The sequence below is a fragment of the Culex pipiens genome, chromosome 3 (genome assembly GCF_016801865.2).
Source record: "Culex pipiens pallens isolate TS chromosome 3, TS_CPP_V2, whole genome shotgun sequence".
Taxonomy (NCBI): Eukaryota; Metazoa; Arthropoda; class Insecta; order Diptera; family Culicidae; genus Culex; species Culex pipiens.
In genome coordinates this window covers 31,269,084-31,285,219 of record NC_068939.1, presented here as the reverse complement: position 1 = coordinate 31,285,219, position 16,136 = coordinate 31,269,084, and the positions used below count along the sequence as shown (strand labels likewise).

Sequence of the window (16,136 nt, the reverse complement as noted above, 5' to 3'; positions counted from 1 at the left end):
AAACTAAAAACTAAAAACTAAAAACTAAAAACTAAAACTAAAAACAAAAAACTAAAAACTAAAAACTAAAAACTAAAAACTAAAAACTAAAAACTAAAAACTAAAAACTAAAAACTAAAAACTAAAAACTAAAAACTAAAAACAAAAAACTAAAAACTAAAAACTAAAAACTAAAAACTAAAAACTAAAAACTAAAAACTAAAAACTAAAAACTAAAAAACTAAAAACTAAAAAACTAAAAACTAAAAACTAAAAAACTAAAAACTAAAAACTAAAAACTAAAAACTAAAAACTAAAAACTAAAAACTAAAAACTAAAAACTAAAAACTAAAAACTAAAAACTAAAAACTAAAAACTAAAAACTAAAAACTAAAAACTAAAAACTAAAAACTAAAAACTAAAAACTAAAAACTAAAAACTAAAAACTAAAAACAAAAAACTAAAAACTAAAAACTAAAAACTAAAAACTAAAAACTAAAAACTAAAAACTAAAAACTAAAAACTAAAAACTAAAAACTAAAAACTAAAAACTAAAAACTAAAAACTAAAAACTAAAAACTAAAAACTAAAAACTAAAAACTAAAAACTAAAAACTAAATACTGGTATTCATTTTCGTTTCTTTGAGGTTTTTTGAGTTAGAAATTAATTCTTGAAAGAAAAGCACCTCTGAAAAAATATGTTTAAAAGGCTGAGAAAATTTACTTCTGGAACTTCGAAAATTTATGTTAGGCTGAATTATGATAATTCAAAAATGATGTTTTAAACTAAAAAAAAAAAAAAATTGATCATTTATACTTCAAATTATCTATATCGTGAAAACGGCATACTTAAAAAAATTAAGTGCTTTTCTATTGCAAAATCAATTTTGCATTAAAAAGGATATTTAATATTTTTTATCCAGATATTTCAAAACAAAACACTTTTTTCAAAAATCATAACTATGTATTGACGAATTTTTCGATAAAAAAAAAACTTTTTGCTGCACTGTACAACGGAATTTCATAAAAGTTCAAAATAATTTGATCGATCCCACACAAGTGCATTTCAAATTGGTTTCAGTTGATTAGACTTCTATTTCCATTAAAAATTTTAAGTTTTTTTAAATGTTTTCCACCTTTTCAAAATGTTGGTATGGAAAAAGAAAATAATCATTTTCTAACAACTCTCAAACAACCTGCAACTACTCTTGTTTAACATTCCCAAAGAAACAAGTGTCACAAACTTCCCCGAGACCGCCAACATCATCGAAACAATCCCACAGCGTCGTCAGTAACAAGCCATCATAGTTTGGCCAAAAGTTGATTCAATTACAGCGTGCGCAAATACGCGCCAACTTGCCCAACGCCCACGGTTCAACTTCAACAGACCAACATCTTCTCCGGTGAGTTCTCGAAAGTTTGAAGTCGTTTTGTTTCCCGCAGCGTCGACGCCACCGCCTTCTTCGATCCTTTCAGTCCTCAGAGTAACTTTTCCAAATTGAATTGAAAGTTTTTAAATTACACGTCAGAGTCAACATCAGCTTCGAGTTTTGCTCCCCGAAGTCCTTCCCGGATGGTTGTATACTAATAGAGTGGCAACTCCTCGTGCCCGGAATTTGCCGGCTTTAAAGTTGTTGTAACGAGTAAAAAGTTGTTACGAGATGTAAATCACACTCTCGCTTCTATAGCCCCGGAAAGTGTCATTCCGGTGATGATCATATTATGTGACATCACATCGTTATGCCAGGATGAAAGGGCAGCAGCAGCAAGTGGCAATCAGAGTCCGGGTTTCCGGAATAAATTTTCGAGCTCTCTTTGGTCAAAGTTCAACAGGGTGGGTCCAATTTCACGGATGGATTTACCGAGCTGGCAGCAAAGTTTGAATTAATTAGCCCCGTCCATTAAGAGCCTTTAATCGATTCAGCCCCGGAAAAGGGAGTCTGGTAAACAAATTATCCATAAATCTTCACCCTCACACCGAACTTGGCGAACTTCGGGAGTCTTGTCCAATTAACCGGATTTGTGATGAATTGGTTTCGATCTTCAAGGGAAGCCATCAAAATTGTTTGTCACACCGGTTTTTGTATCGAGATTCCTGTCAATTGCTGGCCGCAGAAAGCTTCATCAAAATTCCATTCCGGCAACTGCCAAATGACCCCCAATCTTCTGATACGTGTAATACATCTTGTTCCGATTTTGCCAGACTCCTCACCAGGTTCACGGTTCATAAAAAGCCAGCCAACCATTCAATGGATCGTTTCCGATGATTTATGGGCCAGTAAAGTAAGGCCTAATGTGGGCACTTTCCGAAAGCGATGCCAAAAATCTGTGGCGACATTTCGCCGTGGATGTGCTTCGTTGCCGCACGAAGGTTTTTTCGTTGATCTTTGTTTGACCCCGAGTAAAAAAAAACATATTTTCTGCAAATGTGTGTTTCTACTTGAATAACTTTCAATTTAAATCGAGTTTTGAGGATCTGTGTAAACTTCCTTAAACTCAATTTGACCCAAAATGTATATGGAGTAGCAACCCACAACCACGACTATTAGAGGATTCTGTGGGAGAATTGGACATTGTTCGGTAAGTTCAGGGCAGGAGGACTATCAAATATGAACAGCACACATTCGTCATCTTCATATTTGAAGTCATTTAAAGGCTCAGGTGATGAGGTAGAAAATTGAAAAGGCTTCTTTATTTTTTGATTAATTGATCGTGTGTTACCTGAACAGGTGCAATATTATGAAACGAATTAATCAATATGTTCATTTTTTTATATTTTTTTGTTGAATTCAGGGGTTCCAAAATAAGACCAGTCATGGAGTTTAAAAAAAAATATTGTTTTGATTGTTATGATAGCAAAAGTAGGGGAACAGCATCTAATTTTAGCGTGCCTCTAATGTTGCCATATCAGCACTTTGACGTTCAATTACAGCTCATAAAACGCGTTTTCAACTGAAATCGAGTGATAAATAGTTCAATAGGAAGTGAGCAAGCAAGTTTCTATGAACAGTTTTACAAAATAAGTTGTTTAAATAGTGAAAATCAGCAAATTGGATGGAATTAGGAGCGAGTGCTTAGCCTGCCAAACATACGAGAATTTCCCCTAATTAACCATCTAATACACAAATTTGTTTTTCCCGTGTTCAGGAAGTCTTTTTGAGCAACTTTTGTTCTACGAAAAACTTTACTTCTCTTGTTTTAGGTTTGTTTTGTTTTATTCTTAGTATTTTAATTTGCATTGCATGTTCTTATTATTTTTTTTCATCTTTTTACAATTTAGTTTTAATTTTTTGTCTGTTTTTCACGTTTTCTGTTACAGCAATTATAATGATACCATTATCATTTCAAATTGCAAAAAATGCGTAGAGGCTAGTCTGGGACATTACAAAAATTACAGCTTGCTAATTTAAATATTATTTAAATATAGGAAATGTTAGTTAAAAACTGATCCAAAGTTGATCCCTGAAAAAAAACATTGTCAAAGTCATATAAAACAAGTCAAACTTCCCATACTAATATTTTCTTGAATTTTAGGAGTTTTGAGCTGAGAAATGTCTATACATTTTCATTGTTGGGTAGTGCAAAGTATTAAATTGAGAAAAATTTAACTGTTGAAGTGTTGTCCATTTATTATTTGTTTCAATCGACGGTAGCTTGTCATTTTTCGTTCCGATTTTCAATGCTAAAAAATGTTATCTACGTGAAGTATTTAAGGTTGTGGAAACATGGGTGTCCTCTCCAACTTCATACAAAAATAGTTGATGCTTTGGTGGTCGGTGGTGAACATTAATATTTTTATGTAAAAACCTTTTTCAAATCAAGTTTGTTAAAAAATGTAACAATTTATGACATTTAATAATGAAGTGAATAAACACACTAAAAACCATTTAGATTTAAATTTTTCAAATAAAATATGAAAAGCTTCTTTTGTAACAGTCCTCTTGACGTAAATAACAATTTCAAAAGCCACTATTGCCACAATGAAACTGATCTAAAAAATAGTAAAATTTGTGTTATTTTTTGTAATTCTCATCAAAAACAAGTAAATATACATAATTTGATTTATAAGTAAAAATAATTATCGCTTTTTTAACCATGTGAAAACAAAAATAAATCGAATCGACTTAACAACTTAAAATGTGGCCCTCTTAAACCTTGTGGTTTCGTCAACGGATCCACAGGCGTGTACCGTTCTTTTTGAGACAAGTCTCCGCCTCCCGGGTCTCCTAAGTTGGAAGGTATGGCACGGGGAGACGCCACTGAATACCTATATTTATTCTTAGAATTTATTTGCGTATGCCTCGGGATTCGAACAGGCGACCTCTGGATTGTGAGTCCAGTGCGTGGTCCGATTGATCCACACAGGTAGACATGAGAAAACATATAAACTTAATTTTGAACATAAATAGCATATTTTTTTTTTGCATTTCAAGGTTCAGAACAAACAATAATTTTGCCTTTATCTTGATTATTCTTGATAAAAAACTACATATTTTATAGGAATCTTAGTTCAGTACGTTACCATCACGAATTTCAATATTTTTAATTGAGTTTTCTTTAATCGTTCATACATCGGCAATCATAGATGCAATTTTCAATATAAATGGAACAATTTTTAATAAATTTTCTGATCTCTTAAAAAAATATTTTCGGAGATGGGACATGTTAACTGTTTAAACAAACGAAAAAGTAAAAAAATGTGCACAAAAACGTTTATATCTTAAAAACTATGCTAATGCATTATGTGCATGCACATAATCAAAAAACTATTTAGTCCTCTTCGATTGCAAATTTAATTTTGCATCAAAAATTAAAATTAACATATTTTTTTTAGATTTTTTTATTGTATATTGTATTTTTTTGCAATTTGAGTTTCAACAAGTGAAAAAATAATTATTTTTAGGCGTATAACCATTTTTTCCGAGTTCTCCAATGTGATAAGGTAATTCAACCTACAACTTTGTTTAAGACACCTAATCGATCAGAAATTCCGTTTTCGAGATACAGGTTTGTTGAATATGCTCATTAGGCTTCATCCATAAAGTAGGGTAGGGTAGTCATCAATGAGACACTTTTGGTTTTTAACATTCAACGATTTTTGTATTTTTTTCATCAGCATGTTTTAATGAGCTTTTTGTTGCATTTACTTTCTTTTAATGTGTTCTAACATTGACCAAAATATGGGATTGATATTACGTCTACAGCCCGAGTTATTCAACTGTCTCATTGTAGACGCACTTGGCAGGAACAATGAGACACTCTACGAAAATTAATAATTTTCTAGTAAAACGTCATGTTTTTGTATTGTTCCGTTGCAGGTAACTTGCCTTAATTATTTTAAAGCAATTTTACCAACTTGAAACTTTAAATAACAAAAGTAATACTAAAAAGTATTTAAATATTGTAAAATCCATATATTTATACCAAATAACTTTATTTTGTTTTAATGAAGTTAAAACTCAATAAAGATGCTAAAAATCACTTTTAATTCATGTTTTCAAAAAATTACATAAATTTTGATAAGTTTATTTGAGAAAAATAAAAGTGTCTCATTGTTACCCATGGGCTCAAAGGAGTGGGGAACAATGATACAGCCCTCGATTCTGGGTATATTCTTAATTTTGGCCAAATCTAATGAAAAGACATTGTAGCCCAACTCATTCCCTATGAATAATCAAAAAAATCTAAAGAAATGTTAGTTTTGGTGTTAATGGCAGCCTACGAGCGAAAAATTATGTTTTGTCCATAATTTACTTTTACACCTCAGAAACAAACAAATGAATAACTTTTCAACGGAGCGTCAATAACCAAAGCCACTTTGTTTTGTTTATAAAATAATTGATTTACATTGCATTTTATACTAAATTCGATGTATTCGAATCACAAGTTTTCACATTTTACATGAAATGTGTTCAACTGAAATTTGGAGATTTTTTTAAATTGTGTTTCAAAAACAAATATTTTTTATTATTTACAAACTTATTTAACCTTCTCCTAGTGGAAAACTGTCAAAAGAATCCGAAAATGCATTCCGTTTTCCGATTCAAAATCATGTTCATTGAGAAAATCATGACACTTCGAGAAGTTTAAAATAATGACTTTCATCATCATTTTCTTAACTATAGTTAACTAACTTTTTAAACTTTTCAAAATTTTCTGAAAAGTAATTTATGAGGTTTTTTGAACTCTTCTCTACCACGGCGGTCAGTATGATTCTAAACCATTCCGTACGTATTTTAATTGCGGAAAAATCGCAAACCTATCAAAGTAACCCCGGCTATCAAAGTCACCCCGTTTTACGGTATTTGAATTTTTTTGTTTGGTTACAAACTTTTTGACGACGATTGCAGCACAATTTTTTGATTTTAAGGTTGGTTTCGGTTAGAACAGACTCAGATCAACAAAATGTGTACATTTATTTTCAAATTTAAAAGCTTTAAGAGCTCTAAAAACTGCTGTCCCTATTCAAACTGAAGTCCCGATTCCCCCCCTTTGTCATTGTTTTCCTATCGATTACTTTATGGATGGCGCTTTAGAGTGTAACAAAAATGACTTTTTGGCGGGCATTCAAGGGCTTGTTTCGGTGGGCATGATGAGCTCAAATCCCAAATGTGCATTTCTAGAGTTTTTTTTTTTTTTTTGAATAGGTCCTATAAACATATGAAAGACAATAGTTTATAAGACCTTTAAAAAAAAATCGATTTGATTTTTAAATGGGCATTAAACCCGTAAAAACATTTTTTTCAAAATTACTATTCAAATCAAAATAATTCCAATCTTTTCCCCGTTTCCCTCTTTCCCCAGACCACTAACGTACAGCAAGCGCGAAAGTTGCGCCTCCTCGGCGACCACGACCACCCTGCTGGGACCACCCACGCTAGGGGGCTCTCACGGCGGCGCCAACTATCCGGCCGGGATCCGGGGCTCCAACGGCACCCTGCACCTGCACACGATGGTCCCCCGGGCGATCAGTCCACTGATGCAGGTGAGGTTCTTTTTTTTTTTCTTTTAATAAATTTTTCTTAAATTCTTGATTTTCATTTTCAGGGTCTGGATGAAAATTCCGTCTAGATAAAGTAATCAACATCCGAAGCAAATCCATTTGTAAAAACAAACATAACCCATTCGATATAGTTAGTTGTTCTTTTTGAAAGGTGTACGCAAAAGTTTAGTGAATAAAAAAAGTGTTTATTTTTCGTCGTATTTTGAGCTAGTTCAAGTCAAACTAAATGGAGAGAGATAAGAATTGTTACTTAGTGAAATAGTCAATGAAAACTCTTTTTCCAGGAAAAAATAAAACAGTTTTATCAGTGTTGCAAAAATGTGCGAAAAATTTCTATTTGCGTTTTTATTTATTAAGAAATTTTTGCCAGTTAGGAAAACAACCTATATATACTAGAATCAACAGAACCAGAATTGATACATTTATCACACAAATCTTTACACAGTTTGTACCACACTACAAATAAAATCACAAACAGAACTCTATCGATGTATGTCAGTACGGAATTTGTAAACTTACTGTGAAACAAAACACACTCTCTACAACAAACTTTTTGAATAAAAAGTTGATAAAATTAAAGATGTACTGCTCCGTGTGGTGTCACAGACAATTGGACGACCCGAACGTCCACTTGTCTGTGCCATCAGCCCTTCTTTCAATGCACCATTCTGATGACCCGCGAGCCCTTCCAATCCTGGAACCACCGGTACACCTTCCACCAGATCAGTTCTGCAGTGAAAACGGTCGCTGAAAGTCCTGCGCCCCACACGATGACCAGGATGGCCGGTTCGGTGTCCACCAGGCTGACCGGAACGAACTTGCCCCCTCCACCGGTACACTTGGGCTTCTTCGTGTACAGGTTGGCATTCTCCCGGAACTGAATACCGTGCTCGTTGAGACGGAACAGTCTGAAGAAGGTTATTCGGGTTAAGGAGGTATTGGACTGTGACAAAAAAAAAACTCGCACTTTTTTCGTTTGCGAGTTTGCCGCAAACAAGGCTGTTACGAGTTTGGCAAACTGTCGAACACGAAAAAGTGCGAGTTTGTTTGTTTGTTCGTTGAGTTTTCCGAAACATACCCAATTTTGACGTGCTCCTTGAAGGAGGAGTTCTTCTGGATCGCGTAGTACGGGTCAATCACCTGCAGGTACTGAACCTCCTGGAGGCCACACTTTTCGTCTTCTTGGTACGTTTCACTGATGACCTTGTAACCAACGCCCTGCTCCACGTGGAACGCGTACAAACCGTTGCGAATCTTGTCCACGCCCTGTTCCAGCGCGATGAAGCTCTGCGACCCATCCGGTTGCCGGATCTTCCGCTCGTAGATCGCCTGCCTGGTAGGTTCCGACGCATGCGTGAAGTAATACCGATTGAATACCGTGTCATGAACTCCAAACTTCAATCTGGACGCCAGCAGATCTTCCAGCGTTCGGATCTTCGTCGACGGACTCTGCAGCAGGGCTACGATGTTCGCCGAGTAGCATCCGTACAGGAACATCAGCACCAGGAACGCAATCAACGTGATCGTACGAGCGGCGAAGCTCCGAGGTAAGATCGAGGCACCCTGTTGACAGGTAGCTCCATAGATCACCAACAGGGTGTCCCGAAAGCTTGGCCGCAGAATCGTTGCGTCCGCGGGATCATCAGCAGTCAACGGGACGCGCCACTCGGCCAAACCCGTAATGACCAACAATCCGGACGACAGCAGGACAACTCCACCGATACACATCCAGACGAGCTGTGAAGAAACCATAAGCAATCAAAACCTCAACAAAAAAAACCCCACTCACATCATCAAACGGCAACAGGAACACATTCTCCGTGAACGAAAGCTTCGGCGAGCGAAAGATAAACTTGGACCGCGTCGCGGAAGTCATCGCAACGTACTCGATCACGGCGACCCGGTCCGCGGTGAAGAACAGCGGCGAGGCGCCCAGGTCCGCGCGCAGCTGGGACAGCTCGCCGATCATGCCGTCCCAGCGGCCGGTCGTCGTGTTGAGGTAGCCCCACGTGGACACCACCGAGTAGTTGACGTGGGCGCCCATGTACGCGGCCAGGCAGTTCGTGAGGATGTAGTTGACCTTGGTGATGGTGTCGATGTGCTTCTCCCTGGAAGATATTGGTAAGTTTTTTGTTATTTGTAGAAAATTGTTTAATTTGATAAGAAATCCGACTTTCTATAACTCCTTCAAGACTCATCAAGAAATATCAAAATAGGCATCGAAATTAAAGGTTCGTAAACATAAAAAATTAAAAAACCTCGCAATTTAATTAATTTCTATTCTGCCTATTGCGTTCCAAAAGACTATTGTTGCACTACAAAATCAGTCAATAAGATTTTTATTTGGTTTCACTTTTTTTTATTAAAAAAAACTTGATATCTTTTTGGACCAGGACAAACGTTTAAAACTTTTTATAAATTAACATTTTTCTCTAGCGTAACATAGGTTTGATTCATAAGAGTTATTTTTAAATGTTGCCATTTGAAACGATGTTTTATCAGAAAAGCCTTTCACAAATTGTATAAAATATGGATTTGGTCATACGATCAATTGAAATTCAGCCCCTTAACCTACATGTTTGTCCTATAATAAAATTCAAATTGGGTTGTTTTTGATTAATTGCAAAGTCAAATGGAATTTACAATAATTAATATTACATTATTGTTATAACAGTAATTATTATTACATTTCTTATATTTATTTGTTGTCATTCTCTTTTTCCAAGATTGATTTTTTTTTCGTTTTTCTTACATCATTTTCAAAATCTACAGTTACCTGTAACAATAAAAAACAAAAAACAATAAAACACTTTTTTTTACTGGTGACAACATTTTTATAAATCATCAAACAGACTTGTGTCTGATTTGAGGCCTGTAATTTAAATAGGATATATGTCCCTATATTGGGCCTAGTACATCAATTGTGCCAACCAAACTTAACTTAGGCATGTTTGTCGACCACATTTAGGGGCGGCACTGTACGTCAATAAAGTTCGATAAGGGTTTCAAGATTTTAACCAGTCATAAAGTGGGTCGAAAATAGGTACATTGCAGGTGATCCAAAATAGGGACAAAAGGTGTTTTAGTTTCCCAGGCTTATTTTTATCAAAAATGTGATTATGTACGAGCATTAGCATTTAAAACCAAACTTATTCATGTGATATAAACTAGACTGCCTATAGCAGCACTTGAGAATACATCTAATTTAAAGTGCGCTCTGCTTAGTAAGCCCAAAACGGGGACAAATCCCCTAATTGATAAGAGAAGTAAAATACGTCTCAATTAAAGTAAAAATTAAAAAAGTTGGAATGTACAAGTTTTAATATATATTTGAGAGTCTCCCATACTATAAGCAATGAAAATATTGAAAAAATCTGTATAAAAAAGGAATTTTCTTATCAAATCAGTGTCTTCACAAATTTCAAGGTTGTGACCATTACTATTGGAAATAGTCGTTCTTAAAAAAGCATTTTTTAACTTACTTAGCCTTTTTTTCAATTTTGGTGATTTTTTAGTTTACGAATTAAAAATTAAATTTATGATGATTGGCGGGAAGATTTTTTCAACCATGTAGAATTGCTGAAAATTTTATATTTTTTTAGAAAAAATCAAACATGTGCTTGATATACTTTTCCAAAAAGCGCACCAAATTATCAAGCATTTTTTAAAACTAAAAATGGCACAAATAGGTTTCCAAATTTGCCAATTTTTATTTTATTTTTTGGCATCGATCAACTTTTTATGAAAATGTTTTCCGAATTTGTAAACAACTACAAAACAATGTTTACGCTTGAGTAGAGGGTGACGAGCGGGAATTCCCGGGAAATTGGTCATTTTTGGAACTCTCGATTCCCGTGAAATTTGGCTGAGACTCCCGGGAATTTTGATACTTATAAATATTGAAGCGAAAAAATCATACAATCAGAAACACTAGTTGACTTATTTTCTTTACAGATTATTGTTGTTGTTAATTCATTTATTTCTGACTGAAGGTTAAACTTCTTGGTCATTCGCTGCCCTATTCTATAAAGAGGAAAAATATTTAGCCATCATTGGACATCAACCGATTGTATAAATGCTTCAGTAATTTGGCGAGAGCATGAGCATGAGCATGAGAGACCACCCATGGTTGTCCTTCTCCGTTGCTGAACAGGACCGTAATATCCTATCAACACAACCGGTCATACGCCTCAACGATCAAATAATGTTTCCCTTATCAACAGCATTCATGAATGCGCTGAAAAGATAAAACATCACGGTCATCAAAACTAGAGCCGTTGCTAATAGGAAACAGTCATTGGCCACCAACGGCGCCCGCCATGTCAGTTTGTAGATCTCGAGGGAACGGGACGGGAATGTTAGTTAGCACAGGCTGCTACCAAGGGTGGGTTCTATACGATATCCACACCCCCGCGTGTGCCGGAAAACTACTTCTACTTGGGATTTTGTTAGTGGGAAAGGGTAATGGCCAGGATTCATCATAGAGGATGATGATGTGGCCCAATAATCAATGAATTTCGTTGAGTGATAGGGTGATGTATTATGTATTCTCAAGGCAAACAATCGGATGATGCGGATGAGACCATTCCCGGTTATTTGGTGTTGAGTTTAGCACAAATGATTTAATCTTAGACAGCCGGCTGTGGAAAGATAGAATCAAAATTGTGTGTGATTAAAAGGTGAAATATTATACTCAGCGTAACACATTTACGTAGAGTTGACCTTAGACTATTTATACTTTTAAGTTTTTTATAAGATGAGCGACCAATTAATTACTGATGAGTTATGAGTTATCTGAAGGACTTGAACAATCGCGTTGAAACAATATTTGTCACCGTGCTTTACGAGCTATAATGCTAAAATGTGATTTCGCGGGAAACGAAAGGTCAAATATAATTTATATTATGCTAACGCAATTAAGAACGAATCTTCCCATGAAACAATCGCAAATCATAGAACAAAGAAACTCGACTGACTAACGAGAAAGACGATCGCGATATTTGAACTTTACAATCTAACTAAGAAGAAAAAAAAGCCACGTCAATAGAAAGGAATAGACAAACATACAGGTAACCACAAAACGGACTGCCTCAACTGTCATCGTGACAACCAGAGCAAGCCGCATATTCACACACACACACACGCGCGCACTCACCCGACAAACTCACCGACGACGAACGACGCGAAAAAACATGCGATCCGTCGGACAGGCATCGCAAAACGGACTGGCTCAACTGTCATTTTTCTACCAGAGCCAGCCGCACCTTCACACACACACACGCGCGCACTCACCCGACAAACTCACCGACGACGAACGACGCGAAAAAACATGCGATCCGTCGGACAGGCATCGCAAAACGGACTGGCTCAACTGTCATTTTTCTACCAGAGCCAGCCGCACCTTCACACACACACACGCGCGCACTCACCCGACAAACTCACCGACGACGAACGACGCGAAAAAACATGCGATCCGACGGACAGGCATCGCAAAACGGACTGGCTCAACTGTCATTTTTTCAACCAGAGCCAGCCGCACCTTAACACACACACGCGCGCGCACTCACCCGACAAACTCACCGACGACGAACGACGCGAAAAAACATGCGATCCGTCGGACAGGCATCGCAAAACGGACTGGCTCAACTGTCATTTTTTCAACCAGAGCCAGCCGCACCTTAACACACACACGCGCGCGCACTCACCCGACAAACTCACCGACGACGAACGACGCGAAAAAACATGCGATCCGTCGGACAGGCATCGCAAAACGGACTGCTAAATGCTTCAGTAATTTGGCGATTCAGAAAAAGTAAAATAAAACTTGTTGAAAATGCCAATAACTGTAGACCCAAGAGTTTACCATAAAAAATATTTTTTGCAATTCCACTGTGAAACTGTCAACTTTTCCTGTCCTTCTGGAGAAACGAAACGGCCTACTTTTCCCTACCAAAAATAACAGAATGGAAAATTAATACCTTTCAATAACAGTGCTGAAAAGTTCTACTTTTCAGCACTGAAATGGGTGCTGAAAAGTTGAACTTTTCAACACTAGTACCGAAAAGTAACATTTTCAATATGTTTTTGCTTTGAACGATGAATTTACTAAACACATGAATGTTTGACATAAAATTCCATTAAAGAAGCGTTTTTCGGAATTGCAAAAAATGTTGTTAGCAACTCGTTGCAAAACTTGATTTTTTCAGCACTCGTCGTATTTATCCAACTCGGTAAACCTCGTTGGATAAATGTACAACTCGTGCTGAAAAAATCTTCTTTTTGTAACTTGTTGCATAAACTACTATTTCACTTCCAGTCCTGATTTGAAAAATCTAAAGTAAATAAAGTATGTAAGTAAGGCCATGAATCATTTTTACTTTACATTGACACCTAAATTAAATACGATAAAAAAATTATATGCATTCTGTGTAAATTTTTATTCACTGAAAATTTAAAGTTGACCTAGCAAAGAATAAAAACTATTAAAAATGTTGCTTTGGGTCGTTATTAATCATCTTAGAGAATCATTTTATGATTTTTTACATTCGGATTAAAATCTTAGAACAAGTTTTTGATTACTACGAGTAAGCAGGACATAAACAGATTTTTAAACATAGGAAAAATCATTTAGCAGAATACTAACAAATAATACAACAAATAATACAATAGTCCCAAAAAGCTCTAGAAATGATCTTGTTATTGCAGATTTTGAATTTTTTCAACAAGAAGGAAAATTACCACAACGTAACTTAATGGTTACTAAAACTAATGTTCATTGAATAACTATGACTAAACGTAACTAGATTCATTCAAATGTAATGAATGTATTACTTTTCTTTCAAATTACAGGAACATAATCACTAATTTTGAACAAAGTCAAAAATTCCCGGGTCCCGGGAATTCCCGGGAAATAGCAAATATCATCTCTCGATTCCCGGGAAATTGAAAATCTCGAGAATCGTCACCCTCTACGCTTGTGCATTCTCCACCAAAACCGGACATGGAAATTGTAGGTAAAGATGTGAACTATTTAAAAAAAAAAAAGTAAACGGCGTTAAAAGATTTTTTGTTTTTTGTGCATTTTCATGCTTTTAAAGCCCGTATCTCAGCAACCAAACGTTTGGAAAAAACTAACATTAAAAATAGTAAAGAATTCATCTATTTGAAAATATAGTTGGCAGAGATGGACGAAGATGGAAATTATTTTTAAAATTCGAAAAAAAAAATCAAGGTGCGCTTTATCAAAACCAATTATTTTATTTAGTTATTATCACAACTAATACTTTTAAAATTATAATTAAAATAAAATTAATTCTTATCTTTCAACAAATCATTCATTATTCAAAGTTTTTAAACTTGTCTAAAACATGTAGTCTATCATGCACTTGAGATCAAAAAAGACTGTTTTGGTTCACAAAAAGATATTAAAAAAATTTAATTAAATAAGGAAGTGGACAAATTTTCATCTAAACAGAATAAAATACAAAATTAAATATCACGATAAAATTAGCAAAAGTTCAAGAATTATTCTACCAATATTTAAAAATGGATAAAATCGTTAAAAATCTTCCTAATTTTTAACTTAAATTCTGCATCATAATCTATAACTTTGCAAAGCATCAAATCGATGAGTTTTTTTTTTTAATATTTTCATAACACTTTAATATGGACAGCCCTCAAATGTGTAAGCAGACTAACACAGAGAACCGGAAGACTTTATCATTTGTAGTTCAATTCTAAATACCACTAGAGCTCGATTAGAAAAAAATAGAAGATCAAATTCTACACTTTTTGTGTACGGTTGAAGAGAATGACCCAAAATCAAAAACAAGCGCCAAAATAGATGTCTGTTTCTGTTGCACATCTAATTTCAACAAAGTGACTCAGAATTATATCGTCGATTTACTTACTTGTAATCCGTCAAATGCTGCAACGTTTCCTGATTGGTCACAACCATCGATGCCTGCAGCGTGTGACCTTGCAGATCAAGTCTCCTCACGGAAGTGACGCGCTCGTTGCGTTCATCCTTAAAACTCCCATCGATCCACGATCCAAACAGTTCTACTTTAAACGGTGCCAGCTCAAAGTGCTTGAAAATCTGATTGACCGAAAAATTGTTCGCAGTTTGCTTGATAAAGATGAAGATTTCACTGCTGACCAGCAGAGAAAGATCTGCTAAACTTTGTTCGAAATATTTTACTTGATCTTCTTCTGAGGGATGATCTTCGACGAAAAATTTTGAGTTCACGATCAACCAACGATACTTCATGAAGAGCAACAGTCCAGCCGATTTGAGCAATTGTTTAGTTCCTGGACACGCCAAATCCACCACCAAAAAGGTCTGATGATCGTTGATGTCCTCCACAAAGCGACTTATGTGATCATCAACGAAACAGGTAAGATATCTCTCATTTAGCACTTTAAACACCTCCAACCTGTCCGTTTCACCCCAACAACTCATGACGGTAACCTTCAGCGGATGTCCCAGCGTCTCCAGCAATCCGCGAAGCACCAATCCCGGGAAAGCTCCTTCAGCTGACACCGCCGGAGATTGTGTCAGCAAAATGACACATCCGACCAAGAAGGTCCTCGAAAGGAAAAGTTTTTCAATCGCCATGGCTTATCTCGCTGCTATCTTTTGACGTGGCGGGGTAAAAAATCGCACCAACTAAGCAAAAAAGCTGTGGGAATTTTTCCTTTTATACCAGGAGAGCCAGTTGGTCAGGTGAGCCAGGTCCGGGTTTGCCTTCGAGGGACTTGGGTAAATATAATTAAGAACCAAATTAGTCTGCATTGGAGTGTGCTGCCCTTAAGCGGATGGGGGCTAGAAGAAAGGTTGATTCGATTAATTTTTAAGAATGTTAATTTACTGGATGTGGATTAAATTTGAGAAAGGGAAAAGAGGTCGAACTTTAGGTGAGCAGTGACCCTGAAAATGAGGGAACAAATCAGTTATTGTTTCACTGAACATTGAAAATTTGATGAGAAAAACCACAATTTCCAAATAAAAATCAAATAAACCTTTTCCTAAGCAAAAAAGGTAAAAAAACAAAGTATGTGGAGTTTATTTTTGCGTGCATTGTCCAAAGCATTGAAAACACTTTAGACAGTCTGCAAATCATAAACACACTTTCCCATTCACCGTCGGACTCCA

At 35.7% G+C, this 16,136-nt stretch overlaps 2 protein-coding genes across 9 annotated transcripts in view; one reads left to right on the top strand and one right to left on the bottom strand.

Annotated features, from left to right (window-relative positions):
• The window catches only part of LOC120422320 (diuretic hormone receptor-like), a 185,981-nt gene extending 178,501 nt beyond the window's left edge, over positions 1–7,480 (top strand). For 7 of the 8 annotated variants that reach the window (XM_039585710.2, XM_052709810.1, XM_039585711.2 and 4 more), the window contains 2 exons: positions 6,784–6,964; positions 7,027–7,480. In XM_039585710.2, the coding sequence (XP_039441644.1) occupies positions 6,784–6,964; positions 7,027–7,050 (205 nt within the window). In that variant the 3' untranslated portion in view covers positions 7,051–7,480. Of the gene's footprint in view, positions 1–6,783; positions 6,965–7,026 lie in introns of those variants that run through there. The other variant, XR_008212426.1, reaches the window with a different exon arrangement.
• A 147-nt stretch (positions 7,481–7,627) lies between these two features.
• Positions 7,628–15,918, bottom strand: LOC120422316 (ionotropic receptor 75a-like). Its single transcript, XM_039585703.2, has 4 exons — positions 14,893–15,918; positions 8,772–9,090; positions 8,061–8,719; positions 7,628–7,890 (listed from the first exon to the last, which is right to left on the bottom strand). The coding sequence occupies exons 1-4, from the start codon at positions 15,597–15,599 to the stop codon at positions 7,638–7,640; spliced, it is 1,938 nt and encodes a 645-aa protein (XP_039441637.1). The 5' UTR covers positions 15,600–15,918; the 3' UTR covers positions 7,628–7,637.
• Between the last annotated feature and the right edge of the window lie 218 nt (positions 15,919–16,136).